Raw genomic sequence first — 23,477 nt, 5'->3', positions numbered from 1 at the left:
GAGAACTAGAGATAAAAAATGGAAAAAGACATTAAAATAAAGCAAGAAATCCATGAAAAAAAAGGTCAACACTTGGTAAAGGAGTCATTAAAAATAATGAAAAAAAAACCCATTTGAAAACAGAATAAAGTCAAATAAAAAATATATAAAAATTCACTGAAAAGAAGTTTCTTACAAAGTCTACCAGCCCTTTCAGTATTTCAGTATGTATTTCATTCTCCACAAATGCCCAAATTCTTCCAAGGCATCTGGGTGCTATCTCCTTATTTATGTTGAACACCTACTGCCTAAGGGACCCTTGGATTCTATACTTTGCAATTCAAAAGTCACTCCTCTGACTTATTTTTTTACTTTTTTGCAAGGCAATGGGGTTAAGTGACTTGTCCAAGGCCACACAGCTAGGTAATTATTCAGTGTCTGAGGTCAGATTTGAACTCAAGTACTCCTGACTCCAGGGCCTGTGCTCTATCTACCGTACCACCTAGCTGCCCCCCTGACTTATTTTTGTATCCTACAAATGTCTCTTCATTTTCCAGTCCATTTTCTACTAGTGTCAAATTGATCTGATGTAACCCCCTCTCCACCCTTTCTAATCAACTGGCACTTTTCAGGACCAAATATAAAATCCTGTTTGACTTTTAAAACCCTTTATAAAACCTCATACCTTCCTACCTTTCAAGTCTTTTGTTTTATTTTTGTTTTTCAGTCATGTCAAATTTTTTTGTGACCCAAGGCAGCACACCAGTACTGTCTATGGGATTTTCTTGGCAAAGATACTGGAATAACTTACTATTTCCAGTGACTTGCCTGGGGTTAAACAGCTAGTACATATCTGAAACTGAATTTGAACTTGGGTCTTACTGATTCCAGGCCCAGTGCCCTGCCCACTGAACCACCATGCTGCTTCATCTTCTTGTACTTTAGTTCCTTACAAGAAATCTAGTAACAACCCCAAAATCCTAGCTGTTCTTTGAACAGGAGAAACCATCTCCTAATTTGGTTTGTTTTCACTGACTATCCCCTACAACCAGAACATTCTCCCTCTCTATCTCTATAGTTTTCTTGGCTTCCTACAACTCCCAACTAATATCCCATTTTCCACATATGAATGACTTCCCTCTGTTGAGCATCTCCAGTTTATTCTGTATATATCTTGTGTGTACATAGTTGTTTGCCTATCAGAGATTGATTTTTGCTTAACATTATACTGGTGACACAATGAACAGAGCTCTGGTCCTAGATTAAGGAAGTCATGGGTCCAGGAAGACTTGAATTTAAATTTGACCTCAGATGCTTATGCATATGTCCCTGGGCAAATCATTCAATCTCTTTTTGCCTGTTTCTTAATTGCTAAATGGGGATAACAGCAAGTGTTAGTGTTATGATAATACTTATAAAAGTATTTAGCATAGTGCCTAGAACATAGAATGCTCTATGTAAATTTTTATTCTCTTTCCTCCTTCATCCTAAGTAACTTAATTTGTCTGTATAATAGCTTTTAGGTTTAAGATAGTCAAAATTATCCATTTTATATTGCGTGATTATAAATATATCTGACTTTATAGCTCTGAGATTTATATCATGTCTTCTCATTTGTTTTTTCTTTTTATATACTTTGATTTTCTTTTAAGACCAAGTGACCAGTTAGAATTTATTATGGAACTGAGATATAAGGTGTTGTCTAAACCTAATTTCTACCATATTGCTTTCTAGTTTTCAAAAAATGTTTTTATGAAATAGGAATTTGTTTCCTAAGAAATTTTTACTTTCTGCTTTATCAAACATTCCAAAGAATCATTTCAAAGAATCAGCTTTCAGTTTTAACTTTCCTAGTTATATTTTTAATTTCCAGATTATTTGTCCTCTGATTTTTAATCTATTTTTTGTGCTTTTTTAGTTTTTTATTTTCTAATTTTCTATTTTGTCAACATGTTTGTAGGGATATGATTTTTCTGAGAATTGCTTTAATGATATTCCAGAAATTGTTTTTTTTTTTGTTTCATCCTTATCATTTTCATTGATATAATTATTTTTCTACAATTTTTTGTCTTGTTCATTTGTGTAAGATTTTGTTAAGTCTCCACTTACTTTTTCTGTAGTGTTTGAACAGATTACTATCTTTTATGGCATTATGGTTTTTAAAGGCTCCAATTTACTATTCCTTTTTTGTGCCTGTTTACCTTTCTTTTTGATTAAACATGACCAATATGGAAAATCTGAGTTTTCTTAAACATGATTACCAGCTTTACAAAGCTTGAGGAAACTGAATTGTTATCAAATACTGTAGACTATGCATGTATAAAATTATCTTTTCTTCTCAGTGTTTTGAGATTATATCTGTTTTCACAGAGAGCAAGGCTTTAGTAATGGAAATGTTCTGAGAGAGACTGTCTCTAGGCACAAGTATCCTGTCCTTTGAGTGTTATATAGCTGTGCTAACTTTTTTGCTTCTCCCCCTTTCTGGAGGTGAGAGGTATTACACATTGCACACATTTTCCAAGTGCATCAACTAATTGTGTTGATTTTTCCCCTCCCTCACATTCCCCATATACATTAATTAATCCATTCATATTTAAAGTTAGGAATTTGGTTCATATTTCACTCCATTTGTCTCTAATCTTCTCCCCCATTTTAGAATTTTTCTATCTTCTGATATAAACACAATATCTCTTTAGTTATATTAGCTCCATCTAATTTATAGTGGCTCTATTTCCACCTTAGCTATCTTCCCCTCACTCTTGTGCCCTACAGGCCACCTTCTAATTCAATACTTCTCTTGTCTTTGTTGTTTTATTAGTTCCTTTTATCTAATTTAGTTCTTTCCCTCTTTTCCCCCCTTCTCTAGCTCTCTGAAAGACAATAGGGTTAAGTAACAGATGAGACACAGATATATAGTGACCCATGCAAGGTCATATTACTAGTGACTGAATCAAGACAGGTTTTCAATGATTCCCAAGGTCAATGTTTTTCCGCATAGTCATAGGATTATACACTTAGAGCTGGAAGATTCTTTTTTTTTTTTAGGTTTTTTTTGCAAGGCAAATGAGGTTGAGTGGCTTGCCTAAGGCCACATGGCTAGGTTAATTATTAAGTGTCTGAGACCAGATTTGAACCCAGGTACTCCTGACTCCAGGGCCAGTGCTTTATCCACTGCACCACCTAGCTGCCCCTAGAGCTGGAAGATTCTTTAGAGAGCTTCAGGTCCAAACCTATCATTATACAGATAAAGAACTAAGGGCAGTAAAAGTGATTTATCCAGTCACACAACCAGTGATTGTGTGAGGTGGAGTTGAACATTTATCTTTTATATTTATTTATATTTGATATTTATTTTATATTTGATTCATTATTGCATGTTATTTTTCTATATAAAATGCTCAGAACCTTTGAGTTATGCTAATAGCATAATCTATACATTATGCTCAATTTATTCTAGTAAAAGGATGTTATATGTCCTTCTATTATTCAACCTGATCAAAGTGGGAACCACCCTTTGAATTCTGCCTTTATTTTCTACTAGTTGAGCTCTTTACTCAGCTTGTCTACCTTACAAATACCTTTGATGTTATTAAGAATATAGACAACTTTAAAAACAAGTAAATGTCCTTCAATTGGGGAATGGCTTAGCAAATTGTGGCATATGTATATCATGGAACACTATTGTTCTATTGAAACCAGAAGGTTTCAGGGAAGCCTGGAGGGATTTGCATGAATTGATGCTGAGTGAGAAGAGCAGAACCAGAAAAACACAGAACACAGAAAAATCCTAACAGCAACATGGGGATGATGATCAACCTTGATGAACTTGCTCATTCCATCAGTGCAAAAATCAGGGACAATTTGGGGCTGTCTGCAATGGAGAATACCATCTGCATCCAGAGAAAGAACTATGGAGTTTGAACAAAGACCAAGAACTATTAACTTTAATTTAGGGAAAAAAACCCTGATATCTTATTGTCTGAACTTGCTATCTCTTATGCTTTATGTTTCTTCCTTAAGGATATTATTTCTCTCTCATCAAATTCAATTTAGATCAATATATACCATGGAAACAATGTAAAGATTGGCAAATTGCCTTCTGTGGGGAGTCGGGGGAGGGAACTAAGATTAGGGGGAAAATTATAAAACTCAAAATAAATAAAATCTTTAAAATTAAAAACAAAAAGAATATAGCCAACTTTAGACTTCCCAAAATTCAATCCCAGTGACCTCACCAAGTATAGTTGTCTGGTTATAATTTGCTTGGACTGGGATCTCTATTATCCTTAGATTCTATCTTAGATTTTTTTTTGATCTTTGTCTTTTGCAAGGCAATGGGGTTGTGACTTGCCTGAAGTCACAGTTAGGTTTTATGTGATACCATGTATTTTGCATGGAGTTTTTCTGTGCTTCTGAGATGGCTTTCAATTTTTTTTTTGCTCTGAGTATACCCCCTTCTTGATTCTGACACTTAGGGGTACCCCAAGGTTTTGAGCAAATCCTGGGATCTTGCAACTAGCTTTATTTTACTTTGGTGAGGGTCCTTCCACTTCCTTCTCAATCTGTCACAATTCATGGACTTAAATCTTTCAGGTATTTAAAGTTTGCTGCAGAAATTTTAACCATGAAGTCTTGAAGGTAGGGCATGGCGTTCAAGGTGAAAATAAAGGATTATGGATTGTCAATAATATTGCATAAATGACCCTCTCTAGCCACTCTGCTTCCACATGCTGAACTACATCAGATTGGGAGTAGGCAAGTATTTTTATCGTAGTGTGGCAGTGATGTAGGTTACACTCTTATTTCTCCCCTGTTCCACCTAAAGCTAATCAAGTCTTAGTGATCCATTCACTGTAGTAGACTTTTTTGGGTGGCATGCAAAGGTGCAGAATCTTAGAAATGGAAATAACTGAAAAGTTATTTCCCCTTAAATCCAAGTAGGATTTATCAAAACTACTCAGGACAAGTAAATGTCACTTCTCACTGACAAGCTCAAGGAGATTCCACAATTTCCCACTGTTCTATTACTCTGACAAGTCATGAACTTTTTTTACCCCTTTCAGACTTTGCAGATGTGGAAAACTGTCAGGCAGCTTTCTCAATGAAATCCTTCATTTATTTTCTTTTAGATGGCAATTAAGTTCTGAAAGCTAGTCAAAAGCAATTCCTTTTTTTTTGGTATATGTACAAGATACATGATAATCAATAAAAACCACTTGTAAAATAGAGTGTTTGCACCAGAAGGAACCTTAAAGATTTGTTGTCCCTTATTGGCATACATGTTTCTTGGGGATGGGAGTGGACTCTGGTCCTTATGAAGTACTTACTAGATCAATGTCTTTATCTATTTCATCCAGTACCCTCATTTTATAAAGAAAGATAAGTCCATTGTGTTGAAGAGTGGATGCCCTACATTCTTCATTGTCCTCATACTATTCCATCCTGTTTTGTTCTAGCTGGAAGAAGAGAGGATACATCTACATTGTCAGAGACCTTAACAAGTGCTATAATGCCACTGATGTCAACTATCTTCTCCTGGGAATGATTAGAGAATTTGCTTCTAGAAAAGATCAGGCAGAATAGGAGACAGAGAAATATTTCTAGAACTGGTTCCAAACAAGTCCCTGAAAAGCTCCTGGGATAAACTTTTCGAGTCTGATCTGTGTGCTGTGTGCTTGCTGGACCTGAGGGGAATCATTTTCAATGCTAATTCTAGGTGGTCTTGTTAGTGCCTTCCTGTCCCTCAAAATTCAACTATAAATAGTTTATGTTAACCTTCTAAAAAATAAAATTGGTTTATTTGGAATCTTGAGAGTAGGGGAAAAAGTAGTCCTTTGCACTAAAATAAGGATAGATGAAATATGATACAAGTAGAAGTCAGAGCATATCACTGTTGTGCTGTTCTCTCCCTTCCCCCTACCTGAAAATGAAATTTCCAACCATTCACTGGATGATGAAGGTCAGATCCTCATAGGCTCCAGGCAGTCAGTCACTCATTTGTGTTGAAGGGTTACTTCTTTGAATATAATCCATATAACCTGCTTAATTTTGAGACAGTAATTCTAAATGCTTTGAAATGCCACCATCTGTCCATTGAAAAAGCTAGGGACAAATCTGCAATCCTTAATATTTTTGAGGTAAATGGATCTCCCAACCCTTCTCCCTCAACTTCAGAATATTAACTCAATTGAACGGTCCACTCTGGGAAGAAGGGAAAAAAAGATATGTAACTTTATTGGGGAGTTAATTCTAGATTTCAGTTAAAATACTAAAAACTGCATAATCATGTTTAATTTATTGAAATACTTTAATATCTATAATTTCATTTGTATCTTCATTTTGTCCCAGTTGATAAAAGCAAGAATGCCTACATACACAGAAAATGAAACAGGCAAGTGACTTAGCCAAGTTCACATAGCTAGTCAATATCAGAACTTCCAACAGAAACCAATATTCCAGACCCTGTGCATTTCTCACTAGACTGGAGTAAACTTTTCCCTGTACTTTTATAAATAAAGCAATTCAGGAAATTCTTAATAAGTGTAGTACAAATCACAATGTTTTCACCATTAGAGTCAGTTTTCACTTATGCCCACTGCATAAATCAAAGCCACTGCTGACAAAGTCACTCTTAACTGTCCCTTGGGACAATTTTTTTCCTTCCTAGTTGGGAAGGGTTAAGGAGACTAATTCCTGGAAGTGGAATAAAGCCTATATTACTTAGAGGTTCTTGGAAGGTATGAAGCTCATTGTATGGAGCTTAGAATTCCAAGAACAATAAAAGTCTGGAAGGAAATGGGAGTTTGGAGGTAAGTAAATTTTAACTTTCAATAAATGTTGAAATATTATATGTAAAGTTGCTCCCTGATCCTCATTTTGCTTTTCTAAGTAGGGGGAAATACTGTACCCAGTCTTACCTTGTTTACCTTTGACCTATCCCAGAGAAGATATTCCTTGATGGAAAAAGAAATTCCTTGCAGAGCAGGGGGAATGGTTGGGAATACCAGAAAATAGTATTCAAGAACACTCTAAAAAAATCAGACTGAGATAACATGAATTTCAATCCCTGTATCCTTATGATGGTACCTTGGGAGAGCATTCAGGTATTTGGGTAATAGTGTGTGTGTATCCTTTCAACAACCAAGGCATGCTACTTTTACTTTTCCAATTGTCTACATAAGGTCTTATTTTTTTTTAAAAATCAGGGACTGTATTTGAGGTGAGGGCAATGCTGTTTGATTTCATTCATTTAATTACTAGTATGAATTTTAAATTTCTTTCTTTAGCTTAATAAAAATTGCCAAAAAAAGAAATCTTTCTCTTTGGATTAAAAAAATCAAACTTATATTCATTTAAAAATACTTAGATTTCTCCTGCACTAAAGGTATATTTTTTCCCCTAGTTTATGAAAATTATATGGGGCAAGAACAGGTTCCTACCTTCTGAACCTTATAGTACCCTTGAGAATAACATGTCTATCCAACATTCCTAAAGCATGAAAACTATTTTAGGTGTGGCTTAATAAGCTATACACATCAATTTATACCCACATACTCACCCTCCTTTGTGCTTACTCCCATCATCACGCCTCAGAAGAGCACTATCTACTACTTTCATTGGCCACTCAAGTAAGGATGGAACTTTTCTCTACAAAGAAATGTAGATTTATAAGAGGAAGAATTTCTTGGCTTAGGGTTCCAAAGTATCTGGAGTCCTAGTTTCCAATCTTGATTACTTTTATATATGTAGTTGAATGTTCCTGGGCTTGCCAAGGTCATCAAATACTACAGAATTGGTAGTTATGTGCTCAGCTTCCTAGCTTTATAATTGGATCATTAGTTCAAATCCATGAGTTTACCCAGAAGGTTCTGCATTAAAGGTGAGCACCTTGTCTATGTCCCCTCAATACTACTTTTTTCTTGAGAGATAAAAGTTAACCTATCCATATTAAAATTTGGCTTTTTAAAGCAAAATATCAACAAGCAAGGAATGCTTTTTATGTGCAAAGCAGTAGAAAAGATGTATTCAGGATGGAAATAGTAGTTAAAAATAGCTTGGCCACATGAAATTTAGAATGCATACATCTAGTGAGAAGACAAAACAAAACACATGAAATGTTTTCCTAATCTACAATGGGCTTAGAGGTTGTAGGGCCAGGTTGAATTTATGCATGTAAGTACTGGGGTCTGTGGAGGAGAGGCTACCATTTGTACTGATGACACTGAGGAATAAAGGCGAAGAGAGTAGCAAGGACCTGATAGGGTCTAGTGGTTTAGCATGGGGACTTATTTGACATGCTTTGGAGAGGAAGGGAGCTTCAAGGGATACTAAGAGGGTCTAGTGAAAATTATTCCACTTTGATTAGGAGACTTGAGCTTTATGTTGATTCTGTCAGGAAAGCCTCTAGCTATGACTACTAGAGAAAATTCAGGTATGGGTATTACCTCATGTTCTGGAGCCTTCTGACAAAAAAGAAGTATAGTAAGGAAGATTTAAATTTAAAGAGATTAAGAGGCCAGAACAGAGCTCATAAGGGAAGTAAAGAAATGTTACTCCAGGTTATCTGAATTTACCTGTAGGATATTTCCAAATGAAAATGCAAGAGATGTAGGGGAGGAATGAACAAGTTGTCAGTGGGTGGAAGGGAGCAAGGAGAGAAGCTAATTGACTGCATTACTCATTTTTGTATGTCTATTTTATACTGTATTGCTTTATGGACAATGTTGCAGAGTAAAGGAATAATAATTATATGGTCTCTGTGTGTGTATGTGTGTATGAATGAACAGAAATGAAATAAGTCAGTGTTGATGTGAGACTCAGCATACAAAGTGGCACAATTCAGTAACAGTTGTTAACAAAGTCACAATGGTGAGATCACAGTGACTTAGTGACATAAGGCTTTTTTCTAAAGTTCCCAGCATATTAAGGTAAAAAGGAATTTAGTATGAGTTCAGAGCTTGCTTAGAGCGTCTCTTCATATGTACTCGTTGATGTCGAATGAGATCATGCTTATGAAAGAAACTTTTGACACAGTACCGACATTTAAGGGACTTATCTTTTGTGTGAATGCTGCTGTGTTGAATCAGGAGGTCATGTTGCTCAAAGGCTTTTCCACAAAAACACTTATGTGTTTGTTCATTCTTCTCTCCAAATAAGGTGCTAGGATTTGTAATTTCTTCTGAGGGACTAGATGAAGATGATGACTGTTGCTGTTCCTTCTTGCTTAGTTCAGCCCCTTTTTCCTGGCTATGCATTCTGCTGTGGGAGACAAGATGGGAACTGAGGCGGAAACTTTTCCCACACTCACCACATATATAGGGCTTCTTAGATTCATGAGTCTCCCGGTGTTCTTTGAGATCCTCACTCTCAGTGAATGTTTCCCGGCAGATAGGACACTCATGAACTTTCTTCTCTTCCTTGCGACTCTTGAGATGCCTGATGAAGTTTGCCCTCCAGCGGAAGTTCTTCCCACACTCAGGGCATGTGTAAGGTTTCCTTGATGCTGTCTCAACCTGAGTGTGGACAGCATCTCTGAAGTCACTCATGTTATTTTTGTGCAGTAGGGAAGGGTTGCGTCTTCTCCGCTTGGAGGCTGGAAGATCTTCTCTGCAGGACTGACTCTGTTTGGGATCCTCATCTCCAGAACTGGATAATACAATTTCAATGGAAACTTCCTCTCCTAGACTTTTGTGCTGCGGCATCTCCTTCTTGTTCATGTTGCTATCTCCTGAAAAAGGAAAATAAGAATCCAGACCATGATGAAACAAACCATAATAGTATATTAATTGACACAATTGTCTTGGCACTTGGCGATTCCCCAGCACAGGAGTAACTTTTTAACTTGATTCTCCTCTCTTCTGCTCTCAACAGATCCCTAACTCCATTTCTATATCTCTGTGTCTATGCTTTATGCGTAATAGTTGATTCTTATAGTAATCAGGACCTAAAAATGGTCCACTTATAGTACCAGGGGAAAAAAATATGCTATATGTGATAGTAGCCTATCTATCTCTTACACCCACTGGCTATGTAACCACTAAACTAATCATTTATCCACTCTGGATCTATTTTCTCATTTGTAAAATGGAGATAGTAATAATACTTATGCTATTATAATATTCACAAGATTGTCATGGAGGTCCACTGAAATGATGTATATGAATGTGTTGTGCTATGTAAATGTCAGTTATGTTTATCATGATTAAGTTTATGATTTTTTATTCATGTTTTATTTTGATAACTTTAAAATGGTATAGTGAAAAAAAATAGAGATTAGAAAACCTATAGAATAGTCTGAGTTTTTTCCTTTTTTTCTTTTTTTAGGTTTTTGCAAGGCAGTGGGGTTAAGTAGCTTGCCCAAGGCCACACAGCTAGGTAATTATTAAATGTCTGAGGCCGTAATTGAACTCAGGTACTCCTGACTCCAGGGCCAGTGCTCTATCCACTGTGCCACCTAGCCGCCCCAATATAGTCTGAGTTTTAACTAGCTAAATTATTTGGTACTTATTAGTTACATAAATCTTGGTACTCAATTTTATCATCTGTAAAATGAAGAGGTTAGGGGTGGCTAGGTGGCGTAGTGGATGAAGCACCGGCCTTGGAGTCAGGAGTACCTGGGTTCAAATCCAGTCTCAGAAACTTAATAATTACCTAGCTGTGTGGCCTTGGGCAAGCCACTTAACCCTGTTTGCCTTGCAAAAATCTAAAAAAAAATGAAGAGGTTAAACTAGACAGTTTCTAAGACATTCTTTCCCTCAACTCTACAATGCTATGGAAATGATGCAAAGAGTAAGAATCTATATCCTTTTCCTATTTGGGGGTTTTTAATTTTTTTTGAAAGTTTATGCATTTTGTAGTAATTTTGAATGAGACCTCTTCCCTTTCTATTATTTCTAAATTTTGTTAATGACATATATAGTAAGAATATCTAGAGGCAGATAAAGTTGAGTCAATAATTTCTACAATACATTGTGTATTACATTATATCTGTAAAACATTCTGTAATAAAGCCACCTTTAAAATTTGATTCCTTGAAATAAAGTCCCTTAGTCAATCTTTTTTTTTCTTTTTTTGCAAAGCAATGGGGTTAAGTGGCTTGCCCAAGGCCACACAGCTAGGTAATTATTAAGTGTCTGAGGCTGGATTTGAACTCAGGTACTCCTGACTCCAGGGCCGGTACTCTATCCACTGCGCCACCTAGCCGCCCCCCTTAGTCAATCTTAAGAATCAATTATTAACATAAATAAGTATACTTCTAGGCAAGATGGCTGCCTGAATAGAGAAAGCCAAATCAGTTCCCCAACAACTAACTAGCAAAAATCCAAAAATAGTACCAGGTCAAATAATGATCAAGATACTCTATTGGATTTGCATCCCAGATCAGCATAAAAGTCAGCTAGAATTCCACCACCAACAGAGTCAGTGTCCAAGTTCAGGTAAAAGCTGGCAGCATTCATGGTCACCAAAGATGTAATAGAGCCAGAAAAGTTCAGTGTTCAGGAGCAGCAAGGGTAGAGAGATCCCATGGGAAAGCCTCAGGGTGATCAGAAACCCAGAGTTTCCACTAAGCCAAATACAAAAGACATAGTGATGCTCAGAAAAGAATAATCCAAAGTTCCAAAATCTCTAATACTCTGATGTAAGATGGCAAAGAGGGTTATGAAGATGCATGCTCTGAATCTCAAAGATTCATTCATCTGACTTAACTCCAGGAGGTAAAAGTACAGAAACCTAATTGAAATTAGTAAAGAATGAGAAGAGCCTATAATTTCATTCAAAAACACAGCAAGGGGCAGATCCAAGTGCTAACACAAAGCCTCCAGTCAGGAGATGTAGAGATAAGAAATCAGAGAAAACACTGACCATTATAAAAAATTATTGCAATTTTAGAGATGCTCCAAAATCCAACCTAAGGATTCCTGACATAAAAGTGCTTTAATAACTGTCAAGCTGACTGCAAATATTTTCCACAAGGACTACCTGCTTCAGCTGATTCCATATAGAAAGAAATAATACAGTCACAAGTAATCTAAATAGTATTGCTAAAGATTATGAAGACTTGGAATAGAAACTGAAGATTTAGAGCAACAGGTAGCATTTTCATCATTGCTGTTGATTAAAGGCAAGAACCTCAGAAGAAATAAAGATTTGGCCAGTAAACAATTTAAAAAGATAACAGGAAATGGAATTTTAAAGTCTACACCAAGAATTAAAATATAGGAATGATGGACTCTAGATTGGAGATGGAGTACTTATCAAGTAGCAATCTCCTAGCAATGGCAAATGAAAATGTATTTGTCTGACATTTGAAAAAATCCAATGAAAAAGAATTTAAACTTAGGAAAGGTTGTATCTATATTCACTGGCCTTATCTTCATCTCTACTCACCCTTTTGTAATCTGTCTTTTGATCCAAATAGTCAATCAATAATTTATTTTTAAACTAGAAAGCATTTATTTTTTTCTCTCTCACACACCCTGCCCCTCATTGGGGGATGTGGGTGAAAGAGAAGGAGGGATGGAAGGGGAGGAAGAAAACAAATTTCCATATTTGTCATATGCCAAATCATGTTTCATTCTAAATATTAGTCCATCACTCCTATCACTTCAACATTAATCTTCTGGAATCACAGTTGATAGCTGAATTTAAGTTTTCAAAATAGTTAATTTTTACAGTATTATTATTTTATTAATTTTCTGGATCTGCTCACTTCATTCTGTATCAGCTCATACAAATCTTAAGTTTTCTGAAACTGGTTCTTTCATCATTTCTTAAGAGTACAGTTTCATTACATTCATATCCCATAATTTGTTCAACTATCTCCAAAAACTATTCCCTTAGTTTCCAGTTTTTATTTGACATCATGAAGAACTGCTATAAATGTTTTTAATAGACCCTCTACATTTTGATATCTATCTTTCCTCTGTATTTGATATCAATTAGTGATATACCTGAGTCAGAGTGTTACAATTTTGTAATACAAGTTAGCAACTTTGGGGACATAGTTACCCAGAGTAGTTGTAATGATGCTTTCTCAAAGCTTATCCTTCGTCTTCTCTGTAGGATCTGACACTGCTGACCATCCACTTTTCTTGGATATTCTTTTGTCTCTAAGAGTTTTGTCATCATTTGGCTATCACTTATTTCTCATCCTACCTCTCTTACTGCTTCATATCCTCCTTTGCTGGTCCTTGGCTGTCCTCTCTTCACACTTTCTCACTTACTGATCTCATCAGCTCCCATGGGTTTAATAACCTTCTGTAAATAGATGACTTCTTTGTCTAAATATTCAGCCTTTGTCCTTCACTTGAGCATCATTCTTACATCATCAATTGTCTGTTGGATATCTTCTACTATATACCATAGATATCTCCAATTTAACCTTCCCAAAACAGCTTATCTTTCTCACAAAACTCCCTTCTTCCTTCTCCCTCCTACTCCTATCCCACTGAGAATATCATCATACTTTCAGTTTTCAAAATTCATAAACTCACCATCAGATTTGACTCTTCATTCTGTCTTATCTTACATATCCAAATATATAGTATCTGTCGTATTCTTTCTATCACTTAGCTACCATTCTAGTACAGACCTTGATTGCCTCTTAACTAGATCACTACATCAGACTCCTATTTGGTCTTCCTGTTTTCTTGACTATCTCCCACCACTACATCCTTTAAACAGTTGCCAAAGATATCTTTCTCAAATTATAGATATGACTATGTCCCTGTCCTTACTGAGTAGAATTCTAGAGAACTGACCAAGGAGCCACATGTCCTCATCATCACCTTAGTCATTTTCTACCTGGATACCATGTTACCCTTCCCAAACCCTTCACATAGCCATATTAAACTACTTTATCTGTAATTCAAAACCACTATCATTGACTCCAGAAAGGGTAAATCAATAGATAGCTATATTGCTCTGGATGACTTCCCAGAAAAATGCTAAGATTAACCTAGATGACTTCTAGAGGCCATTCTAGCTCTGAAAATAACATGTGCTTTCCCTTTAAATATTATTTCAGAATCACAAAGTCAAAAGAATAAACTAAAGCCTAAGAGTTCTGGATTGCAGGAGAAATAATCAGCTTAATGCTCTGAGTTTGTATAATTATAACCTAGAAGTAATGAAAAGGACCTGTAACAGCAGATAACTGGGATAAAAAAATATATAAACAAATATTTAGAGAACCAGAAATAAACAGTTACATTCAGTGTCTATGAAAGTGATTAATAGGTTAGATTTTTGCTTCTTCCAATATTTGAGTGTATGACATAAGGATATTTTGTTTTTTCAATACAGAGGGAGCTTGGTATAGTAGGAGTTAAAAGAACCCAAGTTTAAATTATACTTCTGACACATGCTGGTCATGTGAACCTTGGCAAATGACAAGTTCTCAGTGCTCCAGGCATTTCCAGGCTTATGAGATGCAGAATAACTGCTTTAGTGTTGGGAATTCCCTATACTGACAACAATCAAAAGACTGACACAAAATTTATTTTTAAAATGAAAGTGTTATAGTGCTTTTATTAAGATATTTGAAAGTCTCTTTGTATATACACACACTAGCTCTCTGGGGTAGGAGTGTTATAGAATTTGAAATCAATTTAAAAAAACCTTCAATAAGATTCTCTCATATTTCACAGGGTAGGTGATCTTGACTTTGTAAGAGACTCTCCAAAGGGGATTTCAAACAAATCATTGCATTCTCATTCACTGCCTCTTACTATCTTCATGAGTTGGGCTAATGTGTTATTTTGGGGGGGGTTGGGTTTTTTTTTAGGTATTTGCAAGGCAAATGAGCTTAAGTGGCTTGCCCAAGGCCACACAGCCAGGTAATTATTAAGTGTTTGAGGCCGGATTTGAACTCAAGCACTCCTGACTCTAGGGCCGGTATTCTATCCACTGTGCCACCTAGCTGCTCCCTAATGTGTTATTTTTAAATGGAAAATAAGAATAAACATGAATTCTATTGACTGAGCATTACATTATCCATTTATATCATAGAATTTCAGATCTAGAAGAATTTTTAAGAATTAAAGATGAAGTTATTAGGTCATCTAGCTGGGGAGGTGACTGGGGGGAGGGGGGAGGGAAAAGCCCAGAAAGGGATTGTAAATCTATGTCTGAATAACTACCTATAGAAAATTGAACATCAACTCTCTCTCACACTCACACCCATACCCACTTTACATTATGTGTTTTAATATTTAAAAATTCAATAAATAAGCACTTATAATACTAAGGAGAGTCATGGATATTTTGTACCTACTAAACTTGTATAAGTGTACACCTTAAATTTTACCACAACTGTAAGACACTGAACTTTGAAATTCTGCCACAACTACCTGTCCATCCCTGTCTAACACACATTAACAAATTTTTATTAAGCACTTGCAATATGCCAAGCATTGCGCTGTGCTACAATCAACAAATTCAATGATACATGAACTCCCTCTCCAGGATGTCTTATACTTATACTTTTCCCCATTGCCTCTTTTCTCTCCTCAGCTCTTGGTAATCCCTAACATTCATTTTCTTCACTCTTACTTTTTATTGCCATATTGCTTTAGTAAACACCTTGGGAAAAGTCATGTAAACTTTGTTGACATGCAACTCTGGAATCTCTTTGTTCAACCCTTATTAATATCCTATTTTACTTTATACAATGTCTATTTTTCCTTTGTCCTCAAGACCACCACTTTTTAGCCTCTCTCCTACTTCAGTGTGAAAACCCTAGTGTTCCATATTGTCTTGTTCATATTCCAGAACTTCTCAGCACATCCACTTGTTCCCTTACCCAACCTTCTCTTATCCTCCCTTGTCTCACATACTTTTTAATCTCTGTCTTCATAGGATTTTTCCCAAAAAGTCTACTCATTTTCCTCCTAACCACTCTCATTTTGAAAACATTTTTGCTTCTTCTTCCATTTGGGCTACAATATCCTCCTTTCAATTTCATTTCATGATCAAAAATTCTTGAAAAATTGTATTTGTATGTGTGTGAAATAATTGTGATGTAAAGACAAAAAGCATCCAAGTACCCTTTTCTCACTATTCAATTTAACCTTTTATCATGGACCTTTACATAAGAACTGAAATACCTTTCTCATTAGTTTCATATTGCTTACTGAAGATTGTTTAACGCTATAGACTGGCATTCAAAAAACCTGGTACCATTCTAACTATTAAGCCTTCTTCAACAATGTTCCCTATCAAATACCTAAATACTCTTGTGTTCTAATAAAATGAAACCATCTAGTTATAAATGTAGAGCCTATTTCAGATTGCTTTGTGGGGGGCGGGGGGGAAGGAAAGGGAGAAAGAAAAATGTAAAACTCAAAACCTTGCAAAAAAATGATTGGTGGGACAGCTAGGTGGCGCAGTGGATAAAGCACCAGCCCTGGAGTCAATAGTAAAATCTGGCCTTGGACACTTAAATAATTACCTAACTGTGGGGCCTTGGGCAAGCCACTTAACCCCATTGCCTTGCAAAAAAAAAAGATTGGTAAAAAAATACCATTGTATGTAGTTAGAAAAACAAATACATAAAATATTAGAAAGAAAACAAACAAAACAAAAAAGTGAAACTATCTACTATCCCCCATTCATCAAGTATTCTTCTAATCATCTTACTTCATTATATTTAGTCCTCTCTCTGCTTGATGAATCCCTAGTGTTTCTGTAAGAAGTCAATTTAATTATCATCTTTTCATGAAACCTTCCTTGATTCCACAGTAAGAAATGTCTTTCTTTTTCCTGGTCTTCATATAGAACTTTAAGGGTACTTCTTTCATATATTTAATCTGAATCTATGATTTCTTAGGTGATTTCCTGGAGAGGAAAATTCCTATGTTTATGCAATTCGTCAATTATTCTCTAACACTTGATCTTAAGAGAATTGCCAAAGGTAATGAGAACTTAAATGTAACAGTAACAGCCAGAATGACATAAGAATATTTCATTTTATGTTATAATTATGTATAGTGAGGGATAATGTAGTATGTGAAATTGGAAACAGGAAGATCTGGTTCAAATTCCACCTTTAATATATAAAGTTGCTTAACCATGTTTAACATCCTCAAATTTCCATTCTTCAAATATAAAATATAAAATCCACAGGATTTTTAATGTGGTTTGAATGAGCTAATAAATGTACATCTAAGTGCAAACCCTAAAATGTAATTAAAATGTCAATTACTTTGTAAATGGCATAAACTTCTATGTTGTAAGCCCAAGATCCGAGAGTCCCAATCAACAATTTAAGTTTGTTGACCTGAATTTAACTGAATATGATTCAGAAAAGGTAAAAGGAAACTAGAAGAGACATTTCTTCACAGGACAGGATCATAACAGCTCAGAGTTCCAACCTAGAGAAGTTCAAAAAGGCCTTGAATTCTATTTTCCAATCTGCCTTCACCTCATTCTTCAACTACATAGGCATTTTGGGAGACCTCCTCTAAGAAGTCATTGAATTTTTTTGATATACATCTAAATTTTTCTTTTATATCAAAATGGCTACTCAGCAGATCAAGCAACTGGTATTGGAAGATAGCTGGGTGAATCCCTACTTAAGTCCTCTAAATTTAACTGACCCATAGGATCATGCTGAATCTGGTCTATCCATTTATAGATTTCCCCCCCCCGCCGACCCTTTCTGATTTTTACCTATTGCTGAGGGAAAAATAATCAAATCAATATGAACCATTATGATAGGAAAGTACAAAGCAAAATATTGCCCTATGGCTGACTGGACTTTCCCTTGCTATTATTTTCCAATATATGTTGTAATCCTCTAATCAAAAGTAAGATACTTCAGGACAAGTACATTTTCACTTTTATACTTGTATTTCCAAGTAAAATTCCTGGAACATTTAATAAATGTTTTTTTGCTTGAATGAAACCTGATTAGTAAGCTAAGAGAAAGGAAAAAAGGAGTATCTGCAAGTCCATCATATCTCAAACAATATAAGATACAGTAGTCAAAGATTAAAAAAGGTGGATATGTGTTGTAGTAGTCAGAGCAACATGGAACTAATTGGACAGAACTCCTCAAAAAGGGGAATATGCTTTGTGTTCCATTCAATGGCCAGAGACTGCAGATGTGATCCAGCCAATTATCTCATAAATTCATAAGGCTATCCAGGTGAAGGAATGTGGATGGAAAATGACACATCCATCTTTACTAGTAGGTGTGGGACAAGCATCTCAGATTTGGGGTAGATCAAAAATAATGGGGAAACAGAATAAGGAATTTTTCTAGAAAGCCCCCAATTTTCCAATACTGAAAATGTGTGCACTCTACTCAGCATATCTAAAACCCCATATTCTTCCTATTATAAATCCTTGACAAAACAAGGATGATAAGGAAGGAACCTGAAGCATCAAGTCCAGCAACATCAAATAAAGTAATTAGTAGTCCCAAATTAGAAAACCTTTGGAGCAAGGATGGGGTAGAGATGAGAAGGAATATCCTAAACAAAGTGCTCCTGAGTTGTACTCACTCTTCATTAGAAAGCACTACACTCTAGTTACTACCTCATTCCTCACCTGTACAAGTAGTTTTGGGGATCTCCTTATCCTGGGGGCCCTGGAATTCCGGGACACATGGCTCATCCTCTTCTACCCGGGAATCTGGTAGTTGCATGACCTTGGGTAATTCATTTATTCTCTCTGGGACTGGCTGGGGACCTGGATAGTCTATTAAGGAGAAGAAGGGAGGGGATATCTATTTGTCCAGCAACCTACTTAGAGGCAGCAGCCTAAACAATGTTATACCCAGTTTAAAGTCAGTGGGATAGTTTACCTAATTCCCCAGTGAGGACAAGAGGAAAGGTAGAAGGAAAAACATAATGGGGCACTAGCAGATACCCATTCCTGGGGAGTAGGGAAGTAGAGATGGGTACCAATTTGGAGCTGAAAAGAGAGAAGAGCTTAGGATATTTCCCTCTTAATCCCAGTACTTGTATCTATCAAAAAAAAAGGAATAAGACTATGACTGTAAAGAAATGGACTAGATAAAACTACTAGTCACAAAAGAAACCAAGTATATTCTTTTTCACCATAACAGCAAAAACAGGTAGTTATGTCTATGATCCTAAACTTGACTGCAGTTTGGGAAGATATTGAGGTAGTTAGCAACTATTTGTAGAGTCAACCATGAACAAATGACTTAGGCATCATGGGGAGGAAAAGGGAAGCTAGAGAGGAGTAGCCATTTACTCCCAAAGCTCCTTAGATTATTCATCCCAGGCCAGGAGGGTGTGGAACCCTTACTCATGGGGAGAGAGACTCCATAGTCCTCCTCTATGATGAATTCTCCATAGAAGCCAGTCTGAGCAGGGTCCAGAAGAGACCACTCTTCCTCAGAGAAACACAGGATCACATCCTTGAGCTGAGTCACATGGTTCTGAAACAAGATGAAACAACTACTCAGGACCCATAAGTCCAAAGATGTTGACAGATGTCAGACCCAAGGAGAATTAGTGCTAAAAGCAAAGGTGCCCAAATATCATACATGTACTAGGTGAAGAAGATACTTTTATCTCTGACACTGGATCAATCTTTAAGCAACAAGATTCTAAAATCCTAACTTTATTCTTCATGAATGTTTAACAGAAGAAACCTGAGAGAAAACAGAATGAAGGATGCTATCCACTGTCTGTAGTCTTACCCTTCCTGGTACCCTCTCAATTGATAGCTATACATGATGAACTGTCTAGGAATCCCAGTGGAGTCAGAAACTAAAGCAAAGGTGGCCTAAAATCCAGTCAAGATAATTTATTTAGTACAAGCATCTATAGAATATACAGTCAAAATTATTTCTTATCATACTTTTTGCACATGAAGTGGGGGGAGGGGAATAAACATTTACATATATGGTAATATACCTTTGAGCCAATTGCATGCAAGGAGCTAGATAAAACTCTAAGCATTTTATAAATATCATCTCATTTGATTCTTACAATTCTATGAGGTAGGTGCTATTATTATCATCCCCATTTTAAAGATGAAGAAACTGAGGCAAACTGAGAATAAATGACTTGCCCAAGATCATACTATTAAACTAAGTATTGATCTGAGGTGAGATTTTAATTCAAGTTTTCCTGACTCCACACCCAGCACTCGTATCCACTATGCCACCTATAAGCCTTGATATATATGATCTTTATTCTACCATAATTGATATCAAAATATTCCTATGAAGTAGATTCATTTTAATAGTAAATGGAGACTAGGGGAAGCTGGTTACTTAGTCTAGACAACTCTTGGCTATTAAGTAGTACAGATTAACTCTTAGTTCTTTCCCCAGGACCATAGGTGTCTCCTAAAAGCTGAGAATAAATAATTGGAAGTGTCTGGATTTTGGTATTGTGATTTTCTTATTTGTCTGGAATGGAGGGTAAGGAAGGGGCAGCAGAAGGCAAGGGATAAAAGGCCAGGGTCTTTCACTTAGAGCAGAGAGGCATTAGTAAGGCATTACCATATCACAAATTTAGTATAAGGCGAAGAATGGAATTTTAAGTGCAAAGCAATGTAGGACTAAGTTATATTAATAAATGCAAAATGTCCAGAATAAATAAGCTACAATCTTACTGGACTCTTCTTTTCACATTACATTTGGTATAGTATGTTCAATTCAAAGTACAATACTTTAAGAAGATCACATACAAACAGGTGCACATCCAAAGGAGATTTGCCAAGGTGGGACCTGAAAGATTTGTAAGGTTTATTATGGATAAAATTATATTTTGTTCTGCTTTACCTAAAAGAAAAACATGAGGAATAATGAGAACAACTTACCAAGAGGAAAAGTTCAGTTTAGTGAGAAGGAAAAATCAATAACAATTAGAGATACCCTAAAGTGAAACTAATGACAACTCCATCTCTGGAGACTGATGATCACTCATTCGATGTTACAGAGAATTTTTGTCCTGATGACAAGTTAAACTTGATAATTTTGGACATTTTTCCAATACTTGTGACCAAGCTAGAATGACCTTCCAAGTTCAACTAATTATTTTTTATAGTTAAAGATGAGGTCCAAAGATACAAAGTTACTTGACCAAGGTCACATAGCAGCAAAAACCAAAGACCTGCTTCCCAAATTGATGCATTTCCCTAAGGAAGAGAGCAATAGTAACTCACCTGAGACAGATGGAGTGAGGTCACTTTTTCCTGGTCTTCAGAGCTCCCTTCCTCAGGAAATATAGAAATTTGGGAAATGGAAGGTACTAAAATCAGAGAAAGAACAAATCAGAATGACATACTACAAAATGTTGCTTATCATCAGATAGGTAAGTGCCTTTGCTTTTCCTGCTGAAATTATCTTTTTTCTCCCTCTTTTTCACTATTCATTTTACTTGTAGATACAGGTCAGAAAATGAAGATAAGTTGAGAGAGGACAGTCTAACAATAACAATTTCAGGGGACCAATCCCATAATTCTAGAGTTGGAAGGGATCTCAGAAGAGAATACTCAGGTAATTACCTAAACTAGGAGTTAACAAGTGCAATATGATTAAAATGAGACAATCAGGGTTTACCCTAGCAAAATAATTAAGTATATAGAATTTATTCTTGTTCTCATACCACTGAAGGAGCTACTCATAAGGAAATGAGTGCTGGAATAGAAGCTAAGAGACCAGCATTCAAATTCCCTTCAAATATTTCATAGCTTCATAATCTCTGGGTAATTCACTTTTTCAAAGCCTTGCTTTCCCTACCTATAAAGCAGAGTTAAATATTCAAAACCTGCCTTACAGGACTGTAAGAGAGTTCATTTTAAAGTCCAAAGTGCTATAGAAATGCACTGTACTACTGTTCTGCCCCAGTTCAAGTCAATACATAATCATGCTGCATTTATTATAGGCAGAATTCTATATCTGACATTGAGGACTGCAAAGATGAAAAATGATGTGGTCCCAGCACTCAAAAAGTGTACAGGTCAAAAGGGACACGAGCAGTGAACAAAAGTAACTATAAATAAGAATATATTAAAATACATAGGAAAGGTCAAATAATCATGAGAAACTCAGGAAATGAATGATCATTTTGAGCTGGGGGAAGGCTTCATGGGACAAGTAGCACTTGAGCTGGGCATCAGAGGAGGAAAAGGACTTTGTTTACTTCACTTACTTTTCCCAATATATCCCTCCTCCTCCCAGAGAGCCATCCCTTAAACAAAGAAGAAAAAAAAGAAAAGTTCAGATAATTAACCAACACATTCAGAATGTCTTGATACATGCAATGTTCTAAATTCAGTATCTCCCCACCCCAACCTCACACATTACACACATAGCACAAACACAAACACACACACACACACACACACACACACACACATGGGGAAAGGTGGTCTTTCACTTTGAAAAGAAACAGAAATATAAAGGAAATCTGCACCAATTAATGAAATTAAGAGAGGGAAGTACCAAAACTTAAGTAGTTATAGACTCAGAGAACTTCAAAACTGGAATAGATCTTAAAGGTTCAAATCATTCATTTTACAAATAACAAAACAACATCCATAGTGAAAAACTGATTTGCCCAAGTCACGTAAGTGAGAAGTAAAGGAAGAATTCAAACAATCTTTTAATGAAAGGTCAATGCTTTCTGTTTGATTTGTAAACTTTATTCAGGGAATAATGTGACAAAATGCTAGAGAAGTAAATTGAAACCAGATTGTGTTGTGCCTTGATAAAGTAGCTCCTACTGTGGTTGGTAGGAAAATGGAAATCATACTTTTAGGCAGGGGAATGGTATGATTAAGCTTATTTTAAAAGAAGGGTGTGGGAAAGAATGTAAGAAGGAAAAAGTGGTGGCAATGAGAACTGTTAAGTCATTATAATATACAGTTGCTAAATGATGAGGGCTCCAACCAAAATGATAGTGGCAGTACAAAGAGGGACAGATACAGATATAATTGAGGGAATTTGGCAAATGACTGAATATGGGAGCCAAAAGAAAGGGAAGAGTTCTTGTGTTTCAAGTGTTTTTTTTCATACTTCTCTCAGTCATAATTAATTTTTGTTAAAACAGGTACTATTTGGTATAGAAAGAAAAGCACTAACCTCCCTTCAGCTCTGGAGTCAAATGATTTGAGTTCAAATCCCACTTCTGATGTTTAACAATATTGTGGCCTTGAGTAAGTCACTTAAACTCTCTGAGGCTCAATGTTCTCATCTCTAAAATGGGAGGGCTGAACTATATGGCCTCTGAGGTTATCTCCAAAATATCTGATAATTATTAAGGAATTAACATTTGACTTAAAGTCTTGTTTCTGTTCTCCTGTGCCCACCTGGACTTGTGAATTTAAAAGGAAATTCTATAAAAATGTTTGATGTATGAGAAAATGAACAATAAACTAGAATATCTGGAAATCTATTCCTAACTCTGCCATTAACTGCAGTACTATCAATAAAACAACATTTATTTTAACATCTTACACTAGTTGCTACCATATTATATTGTTGGGAGAGAGGGAAACAGTGGTATGTA

At 35.9% G+C, this 23,477-nt stretch overlaps 1 protein-coding gene across 4 annotated transcripts in view; it reads right to left on the bottom strand.

The window, feature by feature from the left end:
* Positions 1–6,187: 6,187 nt before the first annotated feature.
* ZNF496 (zinc finger protein 496) overlaps positions 6,188–23,477 on the bottom strand; it is a 34,095-nt gene continuing 16,805 nt past the window's right edge. For 2 of the 4 annotated variants that reach the window (XM_074225244.1, XM_074225245.1), the window contains exons 4-8: positions 22,119–22,157; positions 21,130–21,215; positions 19,258–19,390; positions 18,532–18,681; positions 6,188–9,706 (exon numbers count right to left, since the gene is read on the bottom strand). In XM_074225244.1, the coding sequence (XP_074081345.1) occupies positions 8,919–9,706; positions 18,532–18,681; positions 19,258–19,390; positions 21,130–21,215; positions 22,119–22,157 (1,196 nt within the window). In that variant the 3' untranslated portion in view covers positions 6,188–8,918. The remainder of the gene's footprint in view (positions 9,707–18,531; positions 18,682–19,257; positions 19,391–21,129; positions 21,216–22,118; positions 22,158–23,477) is intronic. The other 2 variants (XM_074225247.1, XM_074225246.1) reach the window with 2 other exon arrangements.

Source organism: Macrotis lagotis, chromosome 2, assembly GCF_037893015.1.
Source record: "Macrotis lagotis isolate mMagLag1 chromosome 2, bilby.v1.9.chrom.fasta, whole genome shotgun sequence".
Taxonomy (NCBI): domain Eukaryota; kingdom Metazoa; phylum Chordata; class Mammalia; order Peramelemorphia; family Peramelidae; genus Macrotis; species Macrotis lagotis.
This window is presented reverse-complemented; position numbering and strand designations above follow the sequence as displayed.